General features: G+C 36.8%; 3 protein-coding genes across 7 annotated transcripts in view; 2 read left to right on the top strand and 1 right to left on the bottom strand.

The window, feature by feature from the left end:
• The window catches only part of LOC134742435 (GATOR complex protein Iml1), a 39,562-nt gene extending 29,730 nt beyond the window's left edge, over positions 1 to 9,832 (top strand). For all 5 annotated transcript variants that reach the window (XM_063675572.1, XM_063675576.1, XM_063675574.1 and 2 more), the window contains 4 exons: positions 4,155 to 4,323; positions 6,204 to 6,435; positions 8,499 to 8,598; positions 9,565 to 9,832. In XM_063675572.1, the coding sequence (XP_063531642.1) occupies positions 4,155 to 4,323; positions 6,204 to 6,435; positions 8,499 to 8,598; positions 9,565 to 9,768 (705 nt within the window). In that variant the 3' untranslated portion in view covers positions 9,769 to 9,832. The remainder of the gene's footprint in view (positions 1 to 4,154; positions 4,324 to 6,203; positions 6,436 to 8,498; positions 8,599 to 9,564) is intronic.
• A 1,874-nt stretch (positions 9,833 to 11,706) lies between these two features.
• On the bottom strand, positions 11,707 to 15,396 carry LOC134742158 (caspase-1). Its single transcript, XM_063675127.1, has one exon. It carries the CDS (start codon positions 15,219 to 15,221, stop codon positions 14,319 to 14,321), a length of 903 nt encoding a protein of 300 aa, XP_063531197.1. The 5' UTR covers positions 15,222 to 15,396; the 3' UTR covers positions 11,707 to 14,318.
• Positions 15,397 to 18,087: 2,691 nt separating this feature from the next.
• On the top strand, positions 18,088 to 25,696 carry LOC134742511 (protein PTHB1). The gene is made up of 11 exons (XM_063675731.1): positions 18,088 to 18,404; positions 18,563 to 18,651; positions 19,540 to 19,804; positions 20,575 to 20,686; positions 21,529 to 21,670; positions 21,811 to 22,128; positions 22,253 to 22,726; positions 23,214 to 23,530; positions 24,201 to 24,376; positions 25,164 to 25,293; positions 25,363 to 25,696. The coding sequence occupies exons 1-11, from the start codon at positions 18,151 to 18,153 to the stop codon at positions 25,612 to 25,614; spliced, it is 2,529 nt and encodes an 842-aa protein (XP_063531801.1). The 5' UTR covers positions 18,088 to 18,150; the 3' UTR covers positions 25,615 to 25,696.
• The last annotated feature ends 248 nt before the right edge of the window (positions 25,697 to 25,944 follow it).

Genomic DNA, 25,944 nt, shown 5'->3' with positions numbered 1-25,944 from the left:
TTTCAAGTAAAGATATATATATATACAATATCTCTTATATATATATATATATATATATATATATATATATATATATATATATACCTAGTCGGCTCATAAGTTCTGTCACTGGCCTTTAAAATTTAAATTTGGAACTCCTAAAACAAAAACCGTTCTGCATTTGAATTTCGAATTTTTATTAAATATTTGAGTAGTATAATTTTGCAATTTTCTGTTTTCTTCAACATGGAGTGGACGCTTAAAGATAGCCGTACCGCAATAATTGCACTATATCGTTGTGGTCACTCGCCGACTAAAATTTTTAAGCTACTTGAAAATTTAAAATTCTCTCTAAGATTTGTGTATCGTACCATAGAAAGATACAGTGAGGTCTCTAGTTTAAATGACAAGAAAAGAAGCGGTCGTCCGCGTACAGCTAGGACTCCAGCGGTTGTACAAGCAATTAGGGCACGCATTGCCAGAAATCCCGCTAGGAAACAAAAAGTTATGGCCCTCCAGATGGGTTTGAGCAAAAACACGGTGAAAAGAGTGCTTAATCAAGACCTGAGACTTCGTGCTTATAAACGAAAAACTGGCCATCTTCTCAATGGTCGGCTTAAAGCTTTAAGGCTTAAAAGATCTAAAGCTTTATTGAAGAAGTACGCTAAAAATAAGCACCGTTGTATACTGTTTTCGGACGAGAAAATTTTTGACATAGAAGAAAACTGTAATAAACAAAATGATAGAGTGTACGCTCGCAATAGTACAGAAGCGTCTAATAGCATTCCCCGTATTCAAAGAGGTCATCACCCTTCATCTGTGATGGTTTGGCTGGGAGTTTCTTATGCGGGCGTCACTAGTATGCATTTTTGTGAGAAAGGAGTAAAAACTAGTGCCAAAGTGTACCAAGACACGGTGTTGACTAATATTGTGAAACCACTATCCCATACGATGTTTCTAAACCAGCATTGGGTTTTCCAGCAGGACTCTGCTCCAGCCCATAAGGCAAAGTCTACACAAGCCTGGCTCGCCTCCAATAAAATCGACTTTATACGGCATGAAGATTGGCCCTCCTCTAGCCCAGATCTTAATCCTTTAGACTATAAAATATGGCAGTATTTAGAGGAAAAGGTGTGCTCAAAACCTCATGCAAATCTAGACTCGCTGAAAAAATCTCTTGCTACGGCAGTGGCCAATATCGACATGAAAGTGGTGCGTGAATCCATTGACGACTGGCCACGAAGACTTCAAGCCTGTGTAGATAATTATGGCGGTCATTTTGAATAAATGTTATACATTTAGATTCTCTAGTTTATAAGCTTTCAAACGCTGTACAAATTATACGGAATAAACTTAAACTTTTGATTTTATTTGATACTATGTATATGACAGAACTTATGAGCCGACTAGGTATATATAAGAGATAGATATATATATATACGCGATAAAAACTACGCCGGCTCCAACCCTACACCACGGACCCGAGAAGATTTAATTCCCTCCTAAATTGTAAGAGGGTATCCCAATATGTGACCGGCAACAAACATTGTTGACATTGGCGTATTGACATTGTTTTTCTCATTTTATTTTGTTTGACATTGTTAAAAATTTAATTAATTAATTAATCGATTGCTTATTCAAATGGTTTTTAAATTGTGTATTGTTTTTGTATAATTATAATCAATTGTTATTTTCCACTTGACGATCATAATATAAATTCGTATAGATTAATGTAAAAATAATTTATATTGTAATTTAATATTATGAAATAAATAAATCTAAATCTAATATCGTATAGATAAATGTAAAAAATATATATTGTAATTTAATATTATGAAATAAATAAATCCTAATCTAAATCATGTATGTAAAATGTATAATTTTAGTGCAATAAAGAATATTTACTTACTTACTTAACCAGGCGTTTGCGTTCAAAGTCTATCGCTTAACAATTATAATATTTTTTGTGTGGCCGATTTGTATCCTTGAATATAAATCATTTAATATTTATTATAGTTTTAAAAACAAGCTAGACCTTTTAAAAACAAGCTGAAGTACTGTCAAAAGCATGAGCATGATATAAAAATGGACATTATTGCTAAAAATTATTCGAATCGGAACTTTGGAAAATTCTGGAAAAATACCGCTAAATTGAATCCTAGGGCGGGCCTTCCTGTGAGCGTCGCCAACTATTCGGAACCCACTGCCATCGCTAATGCTTTCCAGCGACACTTCACAGATGGATCCACACGCCAAGCGTTTGGGATGCTTGATACTGAGGATGAAGTCGGTACCCCGCTCGTTAGATTTTCGGCCAAGCAAGTCGCTAGTAAAATTAGTCAGATGCATAGGGGAAAATCACCGGGACATGACGGCCTTAGTATTGAGCATCTCAAGCATGCGGGTGTGCATTTACCAGTAGTTTTATCAATGTTCTATAACTTATGTATTAGTCACAGTTACCTACCTGAAGAACTTATGAAAACAATAGTTGTGCCTGTCATAAAAAATAAAACCGGGGACGCCTCTGACATGTCCAATTACAGGCCTATATCGCTCGCCACTGTTGTGGCTAAGGTATTGGACGGTTTGTTTGATGATATTTTAGGACAAAATATTAAACTAAATGATGCTCAATTCGGATTTAGGCCGGGTCTATCGACCGAAAGCGCAATCCTATGTCTAAAGCAGACCGTCCATTACTATACGTCACGCGAGACGCCGATATTTGCCTGTTTTTTGGATTTGTCGAAGGCGTTTGACATGGTGTCTTACGACCTATTGTGGAAGAAATTACTCAAGGAGACGACGGTCCCCCGTGACGTCATCTCTCTTTTTCAGTATTGGTATGGTAACCAAAAAAATTGTGTAAAGTGGGCGGGTGCCTTGTCCGAGGAGTACGTGATGCAGTGCGGGGTCAGACAGGGTGGATTGAGCTCTCCTACATTGTTCAATCTATATATAAATGGCCTCATCGAGGAGCTCAGCAGCGCTTGTGTAGGATGTCACATAGAGGACATGTGTGTCAACAACTTAAGCTATGCTGATGACATGGTGCTGCTGAGCCCCTCGATGGGGGGTCTAATAAAAATGTTAGGCATTTGCGAAACGTATGCTGAGGCCCATGGGCTTAGGTACAACGCGTCTAAAAGCGAGCTCTTGCAATTTAAATCAGGCAACAAAAGTTACCAAATGCAGGAGGTTAAGCTTTGCGGAACTCCGTTAAAGAGAGTGGATAAATTTAAGTACCTGGGCCACTGGGTCACAGACACACTGTCTGACGTCGAGGACATCGAGCGGGAGCGCCGAGCGCTGTGTGTCCGCTGTAACATGTTGGCCCGCAGGTTTGCACGTGGTAGTAAAGAAGTAAAGTTAATATTGTTCAAAGCTTTTTGTCAAACTTTCTACACGTGCGGTCTGTGGGCTAACTTTACGCAGAGGGCGTACGGCGCTCTGCGTGTTCAATACAATGATGCATTTAGGATGCTGTTCAGGTTGCCGCGGTATTGTAGTGCCTCAGCGATGTTTGCTGAGGCTCAAACAGACTGTTTTTATGCCATCATGAGGAAGCGATGCGCGTCACTCCTCAATCGCAGCCGAAACAGCACGAACAGCATCCTAAGTACGCTGGCGCAGCGTTGGGACTCGCCCCTAGTCAAGCGGTACATGCAGCTACACGCACCTGTTGCTGCTCCGCCGCGAAACTTATAAATGTAATGTTCTGTTATGTAATGTTTTGTTCTGTTTGTTTTGTATAATTACTTGTAATACTAACTCTAGATTAAGTTATTGTATGACCTAACCCTATGGACGTCAAGTTCGAAATAAAGAATTTCAATTTCAATTCATAGTAGTATATTTACATTGAAATTATGTTTAGTTGTTTTGTTAATGTAAAAAAAAATTGTAGTTTAATATACTTCTAAGATAACTGTTAACTAACCGCGTGGAAGAGCGGTGCTCTGTTAGCACAAGTGTTTTCTCACTTAAAAAGAGGCACCAGCGCAGATATTGTAATTTGCGTTTTTTAAGCTACCAAATAAAAATATTTTGTTTTTTTTTTTTATTTTTGATTTTGATTAATGTAGTCAACAGCCGACCAGTACCTAACGTTTCAAGTAATTTGTACGTAGGACATTTTAGTCCTTGTACTGACGCTTGTTTCCTTTCTCTAGATCTTTGGCTGGGCTCGCAAAGCTCAGAACTGCCGTCTACAGATGGTCCCGATCCCAGCGGACCCTCTCGCCTTGCCGTTCACGCTCAAGTCGGACCCTCTGCGCGGACCGATCTACGTGCCGCTCAACGAGGAACCGCTGCTTAGGAACAAGAATGCGCTGTTTGAAGGTAGCTGATAACTTTACCTTGTCTTTTTTTGTATACCACGTCAGTAGCAAACAAGCTTACGGCCCGCCTGATGGTAAGCAAGTAAGCAGTCATCGTAGCTTATAAATAAACGCCTGCAACTCCAGAGGTGTTACATGAGCGTTGCCGACCCTTTAAAAACCTATATTCTCCTTTTTTGAAGAACCCCATACTGTAGGCCCTCGAGAAAACCTCGACACCGCCAGAACGTCCGCGGGAGGAAATTCCTCTTAAACCGCACAGTGTGCGACTATAGGTTAGGATATTATTGTTTCGGAGGCCCTTGCGGATACACTTTGACCCATCGGGATCTTTTGTGTAATAACTCCTTCAAGAGCTACATCGTGCCTACTCAAGACCCTTTTCAATAACCTTTGTGTCAGATTATGGAGCTCAAGGGCAGCGCTTTGAATTCCTTCGATTCCGGATAGGCGTGACATTCATATATTAGGTGTATTACTGTATGTCTCATCTTTGCCACACATTCTACCTTACTTATACTTACACATTCGGGAGCGAGTAGGTTGGTGAATTTTCGAGTTTGAAAGCGTTTAGTTTTTTCGTCATTGATGATGATTGCATTAAATTTTTTTGTCAACTCGAAATATAACACCACTGTTGCGTCTACATTTGCTCTTAGTGTATTGTCCTTTCATATTGGTACTCGTAGGCAGTGTTGGCCGAACGTTAATTGCAATTAACCATTAACCAGTACAAATTGAACCGTAACGGACGGTTACAGTTTTCGGTTCAATTTGTACTGGTTAATGGTTAATTGCAATTAACGTTTCGGCCAACACTGCTCGTAGGTAATCATATCATAAATCATGCTGAGAGTAAAGGCCTCTAAGGATATCATAAACAAAATATCGAATTCATTTAAATAGTCAAAATTCATAATTTATTGCTTATTATCATGTGGTACAAAACAGATGTTACATTAGGGTACGTTCACACATGAACCCTGTTAGGGCACAGCAAGTATTTCTTAAAACTAAACTATAACTAGGTACATAAATTAAAATTAACACATTTTCATCAATGCATAAAATTAAAAGCTAATACTTATTATTTTATACTTATTTTATTATATTAATTACTTATTATTTTATTAAATAACAGTCTTGTGCGTACAACACATTAAATTTACCTTTTGCTTCATAATTTAGTGTTATTGTGGTTTCAATTTTCCTTGTTGATGTTGTTAAGTCGTTATTTGACACGGCATAATAACTGGCCACTATATGTGCCACTGACCTAAAAGGATCCTATGTAAAATCTATAGTATATGATATGGCAGCAAGCTGCAAATTTGAATTCATTCATAAAATAGCCTGATGCACTTTTGCGGCTGGGTGTCACATGAGATGAGTTATTGGCATAATTTAGTCAATATTTAGGATTTAGGTCAACGTTATTTGATTGCACCCGGTTTTTCTACGCAATAAGGATTGACCGCGACCCTTACTTGATAGTGGACAACGATACAATAATTATCAATTTACAATACAAAAATAGGTAAGATTCTACCTGTGCTATTTAGATATTAATATCTGGGAGACATATAAAAACCAAAAATGCCCAGAGATAAGACCTAGCTAGATCGATTTTTCGCCCCCGAAAACCCCCATATAGATGGGTACCAGACGACGATATACACATGCTTATATAGGATAAATACATACTTATATACATAGAAAACACCCATGACTCAGGAACAAATATCTGTGTTCATCACACAAATAAATGCCCTTACCGGGATTCGAACCCAGGACCATCGGCCCACTAAGATAACTTTTTGATATTCCGATATAACTTTATTTACGATTACGAACACACTTTAACGTTTATTGTTTCTCTAGGTTTCCCAGAAGACACTTGGCTCGAGCGACTATTCCTCTTCCAAGAGGCGATAGTCGGTCGGTTCGGCTTCATAAAGTGCACGGTGGAGAGCACGTCGCACGCGGCCGGCGTCGGCGACCACCTGTACGTGCACGTGACCGGCAACATGTTCATCCTGATCATCACCACGGTCAAGAGCGAGCAGAAGGCGAGGGGGACGCGCCGCGCCAACAAGCCGCTTAACGCCAGCAGGTGATATGTCAATTTCAATAGGTACTTTAGATAAAATTAATTTTTTTAATACAGTTGCTCAAAAAGTGGAACTTTTTGTGGCTGCGTAGCGTGTGAGAAGCTCAATTTCTCGAACTAGTGCTTTTTACTTTTTAGTTCCAAACTATACTTTCGAAACGCAGTTAAAATTGAATTTAGCGCGGAGCAGGTACCAGGGCCTCATGAGTTATGAAGAGGTGTCGTTGACCAACCCGCGCCGGGCCCGCGGCGGCCGCGGCCGGGGCGCGCACGAGTATGAAGGTATCGCGGGCTGCGGCAGCTCGCGTATCTTAGCTGTATAGGTACTTTTGGTTTTGGTTTGGTTTGGTGGTATGATTCTACTAATGATATATTAGTTTATTATTTTTTCGCAATTGTATTAAAAAACGTCGTTTACAACACGTGTGAAATGTCTTTTTACACTAGTTGTAAAATGTACTATTACATGCCAGGTTACATGTTACGATATCGGATTGGACAATGTGAAAACGCTCTTAGGAACACAATTTAATTAATAGGGAATATTACGCGAAACTGCGTAGGGGGCGCCACCCGCGCCACTACCACAATCCATCACAATCTGAGGGTCTACCGCGAAACGAGAAAATCCAAATTTCGTTATCTAACCTCTCTATCACTCTTGCATATTCGAGCGATAAAGAGGCAGATAACTAAATTTAGATTTAAGCGTTTCTCGGTGGGTCCTCTGTAAACAAACCGCCTTGATGCATCAATGTCATATTTTAATATCGGTGAAAACTTGTCAAAAAACAGTTTAAGGCACTGTATGTGTAAGTTACTCTATGGTTTGCGATAGGTGCTAGACGTGCTAGTGCTGCACTCCGGCGGCAGAACATTGCAGTAATACCCCTAATGGTATCAATCATTGACTTGTAACTTTTTTCACTAGGGGGAAGGGGTGAAGTGAAACTGTTATTTCAAAGGCACGATTTTATCTTTTGTTTGTACATATTTCCACTCTATTGTGTCAGTATGATCTTTGTACGTATAATAAACAAAAAGATACCTGTACAGGTATAAAAATAGTTTGGCAATCTATTGTCAACTTGGCGACCTTTTGTTGTGCGATAACAATTACCTGACAATGGTACTCGAACAGGTTAAATATTGTCAATACAAGAACAAACTAGTTTTGACCATCAACAGCTCAATTAACTGACTAATTTTAAGCTTTATTGCAACTACATAAGCTCCAACAATGCCCAGTTAAATACGTTGACATATAAATAAATCCTTGTCCTTTTCACTATGCATGCAATTATTGACCTTATTATACGACACTTAAGTCCCAGAATGGTGCATATTTTCTCGAAGACGCGGGTCACTGGGACTGATAAAATAAAAGGATAACTAGCGACGAAAGGTGTGATTTCACAAACTCACTTTTTGTTAGATTTTGACAAAAGGAACTCATTGAAGATAAAACTTTGACTAAACATTGGTGGACTTGGTCACTTTTTCTTTAGTGTATGTTATCTATTTCAGTTTATAAATATTGCTGTTACCTAATTATTATTTAAGGGGATCCGCACAGGCACCTATTATTAGGACGGCGAAAAATCGTGCAGAATGAGACTTGGTGCACAAAACAACGACCTCATCTGGTCGCGACCCTCAGTCATGAGGAAGAAGATATTAAAGTGGTGTTTGTGACATAACTAGTCAACATTATTTTGAACTAGCATCTAGCAACGACTTCATAGTTTATCACACTCGTGGAGATATGCACTCCGCTCCGTTGTGTGAGCGAAATATAGCTCTAAACGTATACGACCATGTATACGGCGTTTAGATCTGTATCCAATTTGATGACGGCCATTTAACTCTAGGGCTACGGTCTGTTTGACCACACGCGTGCCAGCCGCCTGCGACCGACTGCTATGTTCGTAAGTAGCAGAAATAGCCCGCGGCCGACCGCCTGTCGTGACGTCGCCCTTTTTAAGCAGACTGTAGCCTAAAAGCGGCTTCAACGAGGGCACAATTCAATGCATATTTGTTCTCAAATGTATTCCATTTGTTATCAGGTATCCTGTGCATTTTGAAGCGGCGCCCAGCCCACACGAGGCCTACATAACGCGGCACGTGAGCGGCAAGAACAAAGATGACTACGACAACAGTCGACGAGTAAGTTTCATTAAACCTCTTATCAAATAAGTGGTAATTTAAAATTAGACACACTGACGGCAGTTTCCTATGACGTTGTCTTTGGCACGGTTTACTTGGGGTGCCTGATATCATGATACTAGGTCCACTCGGCAATATAAATATATTTCGTAAATTCGTCATTTTGCATTGAAAATGTTGGTAAATGAACATGGGTAGATTTATTATTATGAAATTAAAAGTAGGTAACTATCATTGGAAAGGGAAAGTGTACCACAACAGAAGTACATTTCCTTATATATCTGGAGTAGGCGCTCCCTACTAGGCCTTATCAATAGTGATTACATTAGCAGCGACAAAATGGGGATGCATTCGTTATCTCTAGTCTTATCTACGCAGTATAGAATCCAGGCAACTATTTGTAGATCTGTATAGCTCAGTTGTTGTGACTACTACTATTTCCACTAATTACTGGGCACTGTCACAAATAGGGTCCAGTATAAAGGCTTATTACATCTTTTCGTCGCTATTTAAATGTCCCTGTCAGCAGAAAATTTGCAGAGAAAGGTCTAACCTAACCTACACTGATATCAGAATGACATCTAACTGATGTCATTCAGTTATCGTGCATTACCGCTCGTACCTGTCCGTGATTAATTGATTATAGTACATTGTGCAACGAGGGGGGTAAGTAAAATTTTGCAAACGAGGTCTATAGATTTACGAACACCGCAGTTCTTAAAGTAAAAAAAGATCAAATAAATAAATAACTGGCCACCCAAGTCGCAAAATGCAAACAAATGGCCGTAACACACCATCGCACCGCCCCAAGGTCATTGTGCGACGCACCCATAAGTAAGAGCGAGAAAGAGATATCGCTTTCTCGCTCTTACTTATTGATGCGTCGCACAATGACCTTGGTGCGGTGTGACGGTGTGTTACGCCCTTAACATCAACACAACAAGTCCAAGTCTTCTCTATTTTCAGATGGGATTCCTATGGTCCTGGAATCACATGATATCGAAGAAGTGGAAATGGTCGCAGTACCCGGCGACCGGAGACGAAGCCTTCCAAACGCGAATGCTGCGAGACTTCAAACACTTCTGTGCCAACCAGGAGCAGCGACTTAGCCAGTTTTGGGATCAGTGCTGGGAGCTTCAAGAGAAAGCCCATGGAATTGATTTAGAATAATTATTTTTAATATTGGAAACCAAAAATATTTAACTATTAAATATAAGCATTTTTTACGTTACAATCTCGTTTTATTATCATTCAATAACCTTAAGGCTAGTTAGTTCGGCTATAATTCCCTACTTCAACTAGTGCTTGTTTAATTGAAAAACGTTTCTAAGCTTATTAAGGGTGTCCGGCAAGCTCGGTTCTTCATACAAACGTAGTTCCGCTGTCATTTTAAAACGACTAGCTAGATTGCTCTGAAACTTTACTTTGTACTTACAATAGGATAAGGTATATCTATGTCTGTAATTAGTTTATGTAGCTTCTAGGGATGTACCGACTAGTCGGGAAAGCCGACTATCCGGCCACTTTTGTAGTCGGCGATTAGTCGGCGACTAGTCGGCAAAAATGGCCGATTAGTCGGCCACTTATTACAGTACAGAAAAATAGCAGAAAAATAAACAGCAAATATTGATCAAATGTTTAATACCCAGTTTATTCAAATTAATAAAATTATAATTTATTTTTATTTGTGATATAATTAAAAGATATAAGATGTGTAGAAATAAGTAACAAAAAATTGTGAATTGTAATACCTTATTACCAATAAATTATGTCTATGTCTATATTATTGAGGGTGCATACGAATATTTTTGTTCATTTTGTTATATTAAATTTTTCTGTAGGGAGTAGATAGATAGATTCATTTGTTTCAAAGATACAGACATAGTACTTTACACAAAAGGATAAAACAAAATGCTTTCATTAAATAAAACAGCAAAACCAACAATTTATAAAGTAAAAATTTTAAAGAAAAATATTAATAAATAAATGAACAATGTATTAAACCCAAGTATTGTCGAAGTATCTAAAAAGTATGTATGTCGTCGCAGTCCGTACAATATTATGTAGTTGGTTACAATTGCAAACGTTTTATTATGTACATCACCTTGTTTTTTTTTTCAAGCATCTGTAATTAAGTTACTACAAAATGATTAACCTCACAAAACGCGGGACACTTAAGGAAAGTCAATATTGTGCTCAAAATGCTCAAAAGGATTCATGCATGAAGTCTGTATTTGAACGAAATATTTTTTATTTGGATATTTGTTGCCGTAATATCATGCTACATATATTGTGAATTTCATTTATTAAATCAACTGTACAAAACTTGCGCGCGAAAAGTGACGCAAGGAGCCAAAACAAATGTTTTTCAAAGCATCCGAACTTAGACAAAGCTACTGCAGTGACTATCCGAATGCAAACTTTGAAGAGAGAAAATGATTTGTGGATTTGGCCGACTAATCGGCCATCCGAGCGCCGATTAGTCGGCTAGTCGGCCAAATCAATAGTCGGTACATCACTAGTAGCTTCAGATGTTATAGTTAAAAAAAACAGCGATTTTAAGTTTTTCATACAAAACTTGTTTTAGCTCTATTTCGTTTGTTTTATAAATTAGAGCTATATAAACTAATTTCAGACCTAGATCTAATGTCATTGTATGTGTAAAGTTTAATTACAATCCAACACGTAGTTTTAAAATGAGAGCGGAACTACGTTTGTATGGGAAGGTGCAATTCGGCCGAGCTTGCAGAGGACTCTTAAGCTACCAAAAATCTACCTAGGCAAATCTCACCATAAAAAGATGTTGTATTTCGAGCCCCAGATTAACCAGACGCCACATTATGTAGCGCTTGGGAGCGCAAGGTCACTTACACATACAATTTAACTTGTAAAATGCTACGACGTTAAAAGCATTGATTCCTACACCATTTTATAGTTAACTAGTTCATGTTCATCACTAACGCAATATTTTAGTAAATATTTTTTATGGGAGCGCCCATGTGTGGTGACCCCGATTGCTCCATCTTGTAGTTGAGGAGATCCGTGTTTCTGTTTCGAGTACTTCTTTAGGTAGGTATGTATCTACTTTGCTGCAAATTCAAACAAACATTCATGGAAGAAAAAAGTTTATTGCTTAATAAAACTTACACAAGTAGTATAAAAATAGTTTCAATAACAACTCCGTTATTATGCTCTTGTCTTGTGTTAAAATCCCTATGAGGAAATTGTACGTTTTAAAAAGTTTTCATGATCATTACATAACTACGAAATATTAGTGTCTTTAAAGGCACATACAAAAAGAATGCATATATATCACACATAGCATATCTTAAGAATTATTTTCCTCACAGGTATTTTGAATACTTTTTATCACATTCTAATCATATTCAGTTCAATTCATATCACATACACCAGTCCAACATTGAGCATAATTCTGAACATTGCCAAATTTCTACTAAAATACTTAGGTAATTTTGATCTATTTTTCTCCTTTACATCATTGGTATGATACTTTGATATGAATACATGAAATACTATACTATACTACTAAAATGGCAGAAAAATTCTTACACTTAAAAACATCATTTCAAGGAATATTGTATAAGTTATACTAAAACAAAATTGACAAGACTTCATCAAATACAACAAACTCATACTCATTTTCACTATTTTGTTCAAGGAATCAAGGTACGCAAAGAAAAATAACTTAAAAACTATTACTTCAATACAAAATAAAATTAAGCTCATACAGTTATTGACTAAGTAAAAGTAAATTAAATGGAAACAAATATCTGGCAATATGACATGACAAGCGGCAGTTTCAAAATTCACAACTAGCACACAATTAAATTCTATGAGTTTTATTGAAGTTACTAACTTATCAGGGGCAAGGCTTTAAAAAGTTGACTTCCATTGGCTTTACTATTTTTAGATACTTTGTAGGCCAAATTAACATAGGTTGTATGATGCCCCGCCACTGCTATATTTTAATATTATTGTGAAAGAAACTCACAAGTAACACTAAATTAAACTAATCATTTCTTAGATTAACAAAAACATAACAACTAATATGGAAAAACAAATTAGGTAGGTGTTGTTAATGTTGCATTGTTAATAATAATAATTTTCTTTAAACATTAAAGCAAATAATGAGAAACTAAATTACCCATTATAGGTAAATATATATGCACATAATTTAATCATTATCATATTAAAAAATATTACTGTATGTATAGAAATTGTTACTGTCTACAACAGTGGTTCCCAAAGTTAACAGGGCTCCGACCCACCTAACATGAAATATTATTAGTACTGGCTGTTAACCCGACCGCAACCCATAGTTTGGGAAATGTTGGTCTATAATAGTACATTACTACAGAGGCCGGGAAGGAAGGGGTTGCCTGCCGAATAGAATATAGAATAGGATAGTTATGAGGCCGACAACCCGTTTTCACGCCGATGTATCTATAGTGCTTTTCTCAAACGTTTAATATTGGTATATAGTTTGTCAAAGGTATTTCAAACATAGACAGAGAGAATCATACAATCTTTGTCTTACTCTAGTACTAACACCCAAAAGAAAAGGATGAGTATAGTTTTTTGTTCTTATTTACTGACAAGATTTGCTTGACCAACTATATAATTATATCAATCAAATATAGTTTATTGTTTTTTTTTTTAACTCTAGGAGTATTCCAGCGTAGCAAAACCGTCTTGTGTGATGTGGAAGGGTCCTGGATTTTCCCCAGGCTACCATCCCCCCACACAGTCCTACCGCTCTAATGGCCCTAGTGCCATAGAGCCCGCCAGGTAATAAAAAAAAAACATATGTGAAATAGAAATTTAAAAAAGCCACTTCCCGGCCTAGGCCTGCAACTTTGTATGAAATTTCATTACAGACCTCTCGTCTAGCCGCGCCTGAAACGTGATACTTTCCAGCCTAATCTAAAGAACGTAATGTCAATATTACATAGCATGTTTGAGAAAAATAATTAAACATATCAGATCAATTAATTCAGAGCATTTTGATTATTGTGGATGTCATGATTGTGCATCAAAGCATTTCAAGCAGGTAAATAACAAAGTAATAATTACCATTGTAACTATGATAAATGCACCAAGTAATAAAAACTTCCTTTGCCACAGGCCTTGGAAGGAAATTTCTAGAGGTGTAGGTAACAGGGTGGTGGTAGAATCTAAGCTACCCATGTTTGTGATTATTTTAGGAGGACCCACATAATCTGCAATTATAAAAACATAAGTATTATCCTACTTTGTGCTTTATAATTATTTGTGAACATTTATTATATAGCCAAGAAAGAGTATAATTAATATATAGTATGGTAATAATTAGCTTACCACATATACAAAGGTTTATCAAGTTTTGATATAATTGAATGTATATTATTAGGCATATAATGTAACATATATACTCCAGTAATAATGTATCAAAAATCTCTTGTAAGTACATTAATCTAATAATCATTATGAATTTCTAGCTTCTCTATAATCTCCAACAACCGCAACCATTTTAAACTAGGAATTCAAATTATTAAAATAAGATTTGTTCATACATTTAAGCTTGCACCTCTTCAGAGATCACAGAAAATGCAGAATTACATAAAACACAGAATTAATTTAAAAAACAAAAACTAAATGGAACTAAGATTGTTTTAATCTTGATAGATCAGTAGAAAATAAAGCAAATGCAGAAACAATACTTATTTCTTACTGCCAAATACAAGGAGTCTGGTCAGCATACTGGTGATGCACGGCACCTGCTTCTGTTGGTGCATAGTTGGCATGTCCGGAGTGTTTGACTCATAGTCAAGAGCCACTTTTTGACAAACAAATGTTAGCAGTGTCAGAATGTCTCTATCAGTTCCAGCATATCGCAGCTCCTCACACAGTGCTTGCATGAACCAGGACCCACGGGTAGTGTTGCGCCAAGAAAAGTACCCGGGCACAGTAGAAAACACTATCAGAAAATCAGCATGAATAGGGATCCTGTAGGTTGAACTGGACAAGCCATCAGTTTCAGTACGATTAGAGGTTGCTAGAGTAATGCCACCATCAAGCTTATCTCCTTGACAAGCTTGTATAAAGAACAGCTTTGGTTTACCGGCCAATGATGGGCATTTATCAGCTGTGAAGTAGTACCACAAGTTGTCTGGCTTGTAGTGAGTATCCTTAGCATACAACATACCAAGTTCGCCATGGCTCAGCACTGCAATAAGCAGGCAATCATTATCGGTGTGATCCATGCCAGCAAGGTCCTGTATGTACCTATTGATGTCTTCAGATTTCAGATTGTGGCAAACTGTGACTCTGAAGCCAAGGGCCTTGAGCACCTTGCTCAAGTTATCGCTATCGACGTTCGTTCCCGTGCGCGATTTGAGGCTATGAATATCAAAATGCTCGTGGTTGAAGATAATGGCCATGCCGCGGTTTTTGTGGTTCATGTTATAATATGCGGCATTCCTATCGACAGGCATTTTTGCCACTTGCCGTATGTATGAGGAGTCACTGCTTCCCCACGCGTCACCTTCATCTCCTCCGCCGTTCTCCCTTTGTTCGTCTCCGTTACTACCATTACCATTGTTTTCTGGTTTTGGCTCCGACATTGTAGTTTTCTTGACGATTACAATAAATGAACTACCGCACTTGAATGTCCCAGCACACAGTAAACGCTTTAAAGCGCACAATAGATGGTCGCAAAATTAAGTTAATACACAAGTTTTGAAAATCACCACACAAGGTGACGACACAAACAACTTTATGAATGAAAACCAAAGCAGTTTTGATTTGATGGCCAATTGGCCAGTGTTGCCACTATCACGAAAATGACATTGCGTCTTCGCAGGGTTACCGCTTGAAAAAAATATTATTGATGTGATTAGAGAGTGGTTAAATCATGAATCTAGTATAACTGGATCGGTCATGAGGAGTGGGGGAAAATGACCGAACGGGATAGTCTTATGTATCTTTCTGTAGGAGTAGCAGAGAAAGCGCTGTTATTGTTTGTCCTTGTCATAGTTTCACTTTTCCACCGCTGCCACAACCGAGGTTGTGGCAAACAAATAAGTACGTGACATGTCATGTTTGTTCGTTGCTTATTCAATTATCGTTGTTTTGTATGAAATTGTGCTTTCTCTTATGAAATATAGTGATGGTTAGCGTTTTGAATGCTTGAACTTTGATAAAATACTGGTGAATTGTTCTGTAATCGGCTGTAATAGCCGCTCTGAGCAAAAATATGAGATCATAACCTTTCACACGTAAGTACGGTATTTTACACCTTCCCCTTAACGCAATATGTGAGAATAACATCGTAAAATTACGTTACACTCAAAGCAATGTAGAATCAAACGATTTCAATAAAAATATCACAATTATTTACGCAAATTAACAAAACATTATTTGTAAAATTATCCGCCCAAATTACGTAGGTAGGTAAGAGTCTGAGGTCAGCCATTATTAAACTTCTTCTTAATTTAGCTGCATAACAATCATGTTAGGGATACCAGATGAAAATATCATAATTTTATGGGTAATTTTGACCTCGAAGTTTTTTCTTACTTCTAATTCCAAAAAATAAATAAACAATGTTGTGAAGATTAAATGTGGTGTACATTAATTGGTGTGATTGCGATTTGTGATTTCTTTAAATTAAAACCCATAATACATTTTATTTTACGTTTTATTTACTAAACATGTTTAGCTTTGTACCACCTGCGCGAATTATAGGAGGTATTTCATTGTTTATACGCCTAAAAAGAACGGCCCATTGACATTTTATTTAACAATTTTTTAATACCGTCAAACAAGCTAACTTTGCCTCCAGGGTAATCGCCCCAACGTGATATCAAATATTGGGGTAATTTTAAAATATTTATCAGTACGGTTTTTACTCACTATTATTTTTAGTCGCTTTTGGCGACATGTTTCGGATTCTTTGGGAATCCATCCTCAGGCACGAGTGTCCGCGGCGGTTGTTCGTCGTGCACTGCCGCGGACACTCGTGCCTGAGGATGGATTCCCAAAGAATCCGAAACATGTCGCCAAAAGCGACTAAAAATAATAGTGAGTAAAAACCGTACTGATAAATATTTTGAAATATGTCTCACGATAGTTTAAGTGCGATTGGGGTAATTTTTACCAATATGGTATCCCCACGTTTATGACGTCATCTATGTCTATCCCTTACGGGCGCACGCGTATAGCTGGTCTATGTAATGCTAGGTCTATGGGTTAAATGATGGTATGACCATTATAAAAATACAAATTTCGTGAAGTATGTAGGTCATAGATGGCAGGATCCTATAGATGTGCTATACGCGTGCGTCCGTGAGGAACAAAACATACGCAATGCGACAATATGAATGGTCGAGTTTTTTTGTTGCCCACCATAAACCATGATAAAATAACTTTACGGGAACCATAAAAAACTGTGAGACTGTGACAAGGACAAACAATAAAATCAGTGTGACAACACCACAGAAAAGTGGATTAAATATAGTTCAGAGACTCATACTATCTTTGTTTTACACTAGTATTAGCACCCAAAAGAAAAGGATGAGTATAGTTTTTTTTGTTCTTATTTACTGACAATTTGGTTTGACCAACTATAGTCTTGATACTTGTGAAATTTTCTACCATATTTACCGTCTCTGAAAAATGTAAGCTGTTATGGTTAAATAAATTTAATTCCAACAATAGATGTCACTATCAATATACATATATAAATGTTGATAAATAATATTAGGAGAATTCATTTGCGAACTTGGATTATCGGAAAAATAAAATAAAACCATTAAAACAATAAACAAGAAAAGAAATATCTCTTTCTTGCTCACACTTATGGATGCGGCGCACCAAGGTCGCGGTGCGGTGCGGTAGTGTGTTATGGCTATTACTCTAACGCTTTCTCTGCTACTCCTACTGAAAGTCCATAAGAAAGAGCATCTCGTTCGGTCATCTCCCGGCTCTACCATTATCTCTATTCTATTGTACCTCTATGATGTAGAGTCAGCAGCATAAATACTATAATCTGTCAAGCCATTTCCGTCAGTAGAAAAAAGCGGCAAATTTAAAAAATGTAGGCGCGAATGGTGATCATACCATAGAAAATTTGAATTTCGCGCCTTTTTCTTCTGACAAAAGAGTTGTTTGACCGGCTATATTAGTGGCTTAATGATGTTGATGATTATAAATAAATAATGATCTGCTCTGCTTCTGTTTTCAAAAGAGAGTAACTGTTGAATAATCTTACAAATATAAATTTAATAGTAGGCTTTGTTGACTTCTTGCAGAGTATAATCTTAAGTATAAATATATGTATAGTAAACTTCCTGCTCGAAAAGACGATTGATCGGAATTAGGACAAGTAGGTATTCTCATAATAGTTAGGAAGAGTGTATCACCGACTAAGCCATTCCATAAATTCTGAATGAACTTCCCGTGTGAATGTTTTCATTGGTAGTTGCCCCAGCAACATGAATCAGAATAATCAGATGCCCCAACCATTCATGTTCTGACTGGTTTCATAGCACAATGTCTATATTCAAAGTAAAACAGTGGTGGTCAAATAATGATTCGCGGGGAGACCAAGCTGATGTGGGAACCCAAAATGGTGGTTGTCTTAAAGTGGACAGATTTAGCTCTCATAGCGATAGTGACTGTATTGTTACTGGTGAAGGATCAATACTTAAACTTTACAAGCCAAGTGGTCAAAATGCATCGCATATTCTACTAGAAAGTAATTTCAATTTGCCTATACTACAAATTGAAACTGGGAAATTCATAGCGTAAGTGCTTTTCAAACTTTGAAATTCAAAGACCCATCAGAACCTATAACCGGTACGCCTTGATACAAAACATGAACCAGTTAAACTGAGAAATGGGTACGCTTCATAATGTTCATAGTGTATAATTATTTAATTTTTCAGTCGTTTTTAACTTACAGTGGAAAAGAAGACAGACAAATCTTAGTTCTGCATCCACAAAGCTATGCCGTCTATCAATTAAACAGGAAGGAAGGCCATACAGACGTCGGTAAATAATTCAAGCTTTATTTCGGGCATTTCGGTACCTACCTGATATTAATATTTCTGTGGTAACCAAACTGTCTGTCACCACTAAAACGTTCGCTAATACAATATTTGATACTCTTTATTGCAAAATTTTATTGTAGGTATGGGAAATTTAATAATTCTTGGCTGAGTGACGTTAGTCAGTTCTTCGATGGTGGTTAGTGCAAGTGGCAAATTAAGACGTGTGTAACAATAATTTTGAACACTTTACCTGCTTAGATAGAGATGCTACACCTGCCGTTAAGAGCTCATCAACGTGCTCACTATCGCCACTGCTAAATAATTGAGATTATTTGAATTTAACGATAGGTATTAAAAATGGGGGCCGCTACGTACTGTATTTTGTATTTAAGTACCTTTTGAATACATCAAACTAGTTTTTATGTTGCTGGATTCATCGATCTATGAACAATAAAAAAACCGGACAAGTGCGAGTCGGACTCGCCCACCGAGGGCTCCGTATCTTTTAGTATTTGTTCTTATAGCGGCAACAGAAATACGTACCTAATCTGAATATTTCAACTGTCTAGCTATGACGGTTCATGAGATACAGCCTGGTGACAGACGGACAGCGGAGTCTTAATAGCGGGGTCTTATTAGGGTCCCGTTTTTACCCTCTGGGTAGGGAAACCTAACAAAAACGGCCGTTTTAACTTCGGACGCATAGATTGACGAATCCAGCAACTTAAAAACTATTATAATGTATTCAAATGGTACTTAAATACAAAATACAGTACGTAGCGGCCGCGTTTTTAAATATCTATCGTTTAACTTAAATAATCACAATTATTTAGCAGTGGCGCTAGTGAGCACGTTGATGGGCTCTTAACTGTAAACCCACCATTTTCAGGAGATCAAAATGCCCTCGAGTCGGTTGTTAAGCATTCCTTCACACGTCGGGCCTACAGCGTGACATGCGGTCCCTTCGGCAATATTAAATCAAGGGACTTAATATGTGTGCAGTCTCTTGACGGTACTTTGAGCTTCTTTGACCAAGACACGTTTCTCTTCATGTGCATCTTTAGCGATGTTATAATCCCGGGCCCCGCGTGTTACGTAGCTAGCTGCGATTCCTTCGTTGTTTGCAAGTCGACGTGGGTGTTAGAAATATACAGGTAAATATAATTTTACAGTTTTAGTTCAAAACAATAATTAATAATATGTTACTTATATCGTAAATGTTAGTATGTAGGTAGGTGTACTTAGCAATGGCGGCACGTACATCACACATGTCCATTCTTCAATACCTACCTATATGACAAGGACCCCAACTCCTTCAAATGAGGGAAGCAGATGGAAATCGAGTTACTTTAAGAGTACCTACTAATCTCATGTAGTAAACTATGAAGTAATCTAGTCATCATAGGTATTTACATTGTTTAATTACTATTTACTGTGATTGCAAAGCGAATGACTTGAAATGTATTTAAATTATTTTGAAACTATACGTGGTAAATTTAGATATTAAGCAATAGGTAATATATTTTATAAGGTAATTTTAAGTATTTAGCTATTAAGGTAAACTTGCTATACCCTATTCAGGGTCCATATTGTGACAATTTAGTTTAGTTTAAGATATCATCTGTAATAACATATGGAATGCAAAGAATAAATGAAATGAAATCATTATCAAAATCAGTACAAAAGCCGATAGCCCTGTCTGTAGTCTCGTGCGTCACTTAAATGAGTGTGCCGCGACGACGCGTTCCTTTCTAATTAATGTCAGTCAGCATTAAAGTGACGGCTTAATAAATCGTAATAACTCTTTAATTTCTATGGCTACTGTGGCCGTCATTATCCAGTTTGACCCTGACTGTACATCACACTTGCAGGGTAAGTATGTGCCGCAATGGGTTTCAGCTTTAACTGTCATGTCATTTTACAGCTATCAGCAATTGAGAGAGCTCAGTGAACTAACCACCAGACAAAATAAAAAGAGCATTCCGCAATGGGTTTACAATGCCGGCGAGGAAGTGACGTCGCTACAAGCTATCCAGGTTAGTGGTTATCTCGCTATAGCGCTTATTAGCTATATCTTGTACTACAAGCGTATAGACTTATATTGACCGGCATATAGACCGTGATTACCTTTTGTATTATCGGTCTATATCCCGGTCAATATAAGCAAAGATAGATATAACTCCGTAATAGATAGATAGAGTCTAAGGAAAAAACGTGCTTCGAAAATCACGAAAATTTGATTCTCGATCAGATGGCGCCACTAGTTTTGGCCTACACTCGTATAGAGGGCGTTGACTGTTTCGTTTGTTATTTATAATTTTAACGCATACCAGTGAAAGAACATGGGTCAAAATCATATAAAAATAATTAATGCAAATAAAAAAATCATTTATCCATATTTAAATACATTTTATCGTATTTTTATAAATATTTATTTTTAGTTTTAAAGTGTGTCGACAGATGGCAGTGAATTTACTGGGGTTACAAAATTTACTATGACAGTACCGCTCTAGTATAAGTTACTCTATGATATAAGTCTAGTGAAACTAACCTTGAATCATTCAAAACTCTACAAGCGTATATATCACAAGGGGCGTCCTTCCTGTAAACAATATAGTAATTTGGGATTTGGCAAAATTTCATTGACTTTCAAGATCACACACTAACTAATTCGCAAACTAGCAAATGAGATCCTAATTACGCAGGTATTCATATCTCAAAAAAAATCTTAACAGTGCGGTTCAGGATTAATAGCTCCATCTAGTGTGCGTTTCGTAAACTAAATAAAGGGTCATTATCCTAAGAAAATCAGTGATTAGTATACAAAAAGAATGTATGGCCGTAACATACCATTAACACAAATTTTTGTCCCCTCCAGACAAGCAGCAATTTCTCAAGCATCATTGCCCTGGGTGAGAGACATCTGTACTGCTTCCAAGACAATGGTCTCATGAAGTATATGATCAAGTTTGATTACTTGCCTATTTGTTTCAACGCGTATCTAATTGGCTGGTATTATGGTAAGTTGTTCCTACCTTCTGTTGTTGTTGTTGTACCTTCAATTCATTTACAAAAAAAAAACTGAATTGTTATTTACCTACTTTAGTCCTCTTGTTAACAGACCTACCTACTAGGCAAAGAAACAGTTTATTTCTTTTAGAACCAGGATCCCGTCTCCTAGTAATGGTCGCCTCTGAAGACTCTAAGCTATTTGTATACGAAAACACCACTTTACTATGGTCCTGCGATCTGCCTCATTTCGCAATATCGATATCGCGTTGTTTCCTAAAGTTGCTACCAGGTGGCGTTGTCACGCTCTCCAATAATGGTACTATTCAAGTCAGCTATATGGGGACGGAACCCGATTTAAATGCGAATGCTGGGTCGATGATAAATGATGTTATGGATCCGGAGGTCGTACAAGCTGAGTTAGATAATGTTGAAGAGACACTGCAGAGAATTCTGGAAAGTAAAGAAGGTAGGTAACAGTTGCTTTCTAAGGTATTTTAGACTTCGAGTATTTGAATGGTACCGTGCTAGTTTTTTTTACTTTACAGTTATAGTACCTTAACAGTATTCAGAAAGACCTATCTTGTTTTCAGAAATAACCGACCAATATCCTACAATAGACAAAATAATAACCATAAAAGCTGACGCCGGAAAACCTGTCCAAAATCTATTCCAAGAATTCACGCAAGACGGCGCCTTACATTTATGCCCAGTTGTCCTCATAATAACATGTGAAGACCCAAAGATGGTTCAAAGTATTCAGATCACATATGTGTGCTCTCCGCCCTTTGCCTGCTCCGAATCTGTGATATGCTTAGATAGTATAAATGGCAGTGAAATAGTGGAAACTCAAGTATTTATGTCCAGTGACGCGGATATCTCTGATACGTTCGTCCGAATCATGCTGACTGTTACGGATGCTAAAGGAAAGATAGATGTGCTGAATAAGAAAGTGTTATTGCCGGCGAGTTTGTATTGCGTGCCTAGCGAAGATGCTCATGAGAATAATATAGTTTTGTATTTGACTGTGAATAAACCTTGCATTAAGTTTAATGAGATATTTACAGGTAAGAGGGTTGAACTGTTACCGACTTCATGCGCGTTCCTGTATTGTACATACCTACTATGCATTTTACCGTTTAAGTTCAAAAAGATCAAAATGTACTCATGTTCAAAACTCATTTATACCTAGTTAATTATTATTATAACATAATTTAAAAAAGCATTTAATTTAATTCACGAGTGAGTCATAGCTTTTTTTTTCACAATCCATAACTCACGCGTGTACAATATAGGGCTTTGTCCTTAAATACACCTGCATGAAATAAGATCTTTTTCGAGCAAGTGTGATAAAAAATAAATAAATATCATAGGGACATTCTTACACAAAATTGACTAAGTCCCACGGTAAGCTCAAGAAGGCTTGTGTTGTGAGTCTCGGAGGATATAAGTATATAAGAAACGAATAATAATGTGTCTTAACTTACTGCATAGCGTACGCTAAATTGGGATTAGGTCATGCTTGTTGTAAATTAATTAACTTTACATTTACAGATTTTTCGGAAGAAGAAATGGCAGAACATGGAGACTTGTCAGAATCAGTAACTTTCTCATATAGGAATACAAAGAGAAACGTAACAGTTAGGGCAGCGGTAAAACAATACTCCGTAGAGGCGAAGGAATTTTCAGATATTGTTGCGATATTAGACCATCTGGTTATAAAGTTATCTGACCATTACGCTAGGATGGACAAGGCAGATTTTCGCTATAATTTTCAATTCGACTGTGAATTAAGCAAGCAGATTATTGTCAAGTTGCTAAAAAGTATCGAAGTTCATGCAAAGGAAAGAATTAAGTTAAAAAGCTCGGAGGTAAAGAGATACGAGATTGTTTCTCAGGCATCAACTACTGTATCTGCTTTATACGACTCAACACTAAATACGCCTAAAGCACTTACTCAGTCACAATATGCTTCCCTAAATGCTTACAGATCTATGTCAGTGTCTCGCAAAAGAGTCGTGTGTGAGTCTCTGTTTACATAATGACAACCTTTCGATAGGTTCAAAAATTTGTTTAAATAACCAAATTTTTATCTTGATACGGCTAGCTCACAAACATCATTACAAGTCAATGTTCCAAAAATATATTTATAAGGTCTTATTTTCAGTGTCTTAGAGGTGTGTAAAAGTTTCTGGTTCGTTGGCCTGTAAAGATGTTTTGAATTCGAGTGTACGATCGTCAATATTTACAGTTAACTGCCCATTTGTGTATCTTATTGCAACGAGATAAGAGCTACTAATAGTTTAGTGTGTTGCTGTTAGGTCTGTTAGTACAACATAATAAAATTTGCCTTTCAATAGGGGGTATTGCTGCAATGTTCTGCCACCAGAGTGCAGCATTAGCCCCTTTAGGAAACCATAGATGTTACCTTACCTTAGATGGCGAAATTTCGATTTTCTCGTTTCGCGATACTCTCAGATTGTGGTAGTGGCGCCCCCTACGCAGTTTCGCGTAATACTCCCTATTAATTATATGTTACAGGATGAATTGAACGTACTCCAAAGACAGTTCACTTTAGTACAGAAAAGGCTACTAGTACAATACGGGTCGCTCCCGCCCGGAGACTGTGATCCTTTGGAGTATCTTATGAAGGACACTCACAGCAGATTGATTACATGTGTTAACGATATTATACAAGGCAAGAAAGCTGTTTCTAGGCAAGTATATCTACTTAATAGAAAATACAACTAAACCAATATATGTGCGAAACCTAAAAAGCATTTAAGTTATTATCACATCAATGATTTACACGACATATTAACCTTTTCACCGCCACATCAATGAATTAATAGAGTGTCATCAACGCCATGTCAAATTGCACGTGATTAATTATTAATTGACATGATTGGTAAAATGAACTACCTACGTGTTTCCCTTCATCACAATTAAATAGATTGTTGGTAACAATTGTCACACTATTAACCCTCAAATGCATAGTGATGGATGCAGCCTACACAACATAAAACATATAATTATATGCATAATTAGATAAAATCGATTTGGTCCTGTATAATTATTTTGATCGTAAATTAATACACTTTCCGATGTTTTATTCAAATTAGCGCAATATTTTAGTTAAAAAAAAAACATTTGTTTTAATACGAAATGGCGGAAAGTTTGGAAAAGTTGATGATTTTTAGTATGTAATTTAGGCGGTTATATGGGGTTTGCAATTATTTTATATTTAAAATCTTTATTATAGATATATTACAAATAGTGTCAATTTTTAATGGTAGTAAGATTTTTTATATATCTTTTACCAATAATTGTATATATTATATTTACATAAATTATGAATTACCCTATATTCTAACACTGATTTAGCAGTAAAAATCGATGTCTTAATTTTTTTATTATATTTCCCAGGATCAGTAAACAATTTCAGGCAAAAAGAAAAAAAACATGTATTTAAGGGTTAAAGTAGTATTTTTTTTTATATTTCAGAGCAAGTAGCACTGTAACTACAGTTGGTAACCTCATTGTGCGTATTCTGAAACATACTACGCCGGATACTTTTAAAATAAAATTAATAGAAGAAATGTTGGCGCTAAATTCTTTATATGAAGATTTTCAAGTAAGTTATATTTGCATTTTAATTAAAATTTATCTTTTGGATTAATTTCAAATGTAATATTACTTTTAGGAGTTGGAAGAAACGGTTACTCAAGCATTATCGTACATTGTGAACGAAGTGTTGAAAAAATCAGAAAAGGATAGAGAGAAATTAGCACCAGTTACTGAACAGGGGATACTGTCTCATATTAATTTAAAGAGGTTTTTGAAGCAGATCAAAATGATCATGGATCGAATGTTTGAAGAGGCAGGGGCAAGCGGAACTGAGACTGATAAAAAGGGAAAAGTGATACGAATTGAAGAGTTTGTGGAGGTGTTATGAATTTTCTATACCTAATCAAGCAACTTTGGGACTCAAGTCTCAAGTTTGTTAAATATATACATTTTATCTTCACAGACAAAAAAATATTAAAATATAAGTTTTATGTGTACCTAAGGTGGAATACCAATTCCACCTCTGCAATTTCTTGGTCCAATGTGCATTGCGTCTCACTCTTTTACTAAGCAAAATGTGAGACGCAAATACAAATTGCACAGGTGGAATACCACCCTAAGGTGTAAAATTCGTTATCACCTTAAATGTTTGAATAAATAAATATGAATTTTATTAAAATGGTAATAGTTATTTTCTAATCCACATTTACTGATAACT

Source organism: Cydia strobilella, chromosome 6 (assembly GCF_947568885.1).
Source record: "Cydia strobilella chromosome 6, ilCydStro3.1, whole genome shotgun sequence".
Classification (NCBI taxonomy): domain Eukaryota; kingdom Metazoa; phylum Arthropoda; class Insecta; order Lepidoptera; family Tortricidae; genus Cydia; species Cydia strobilella.
Note: the sequence above shows the minus strand (reverse complement) of the source record. Positions and strands in the feature narration are given on the sequence as shown.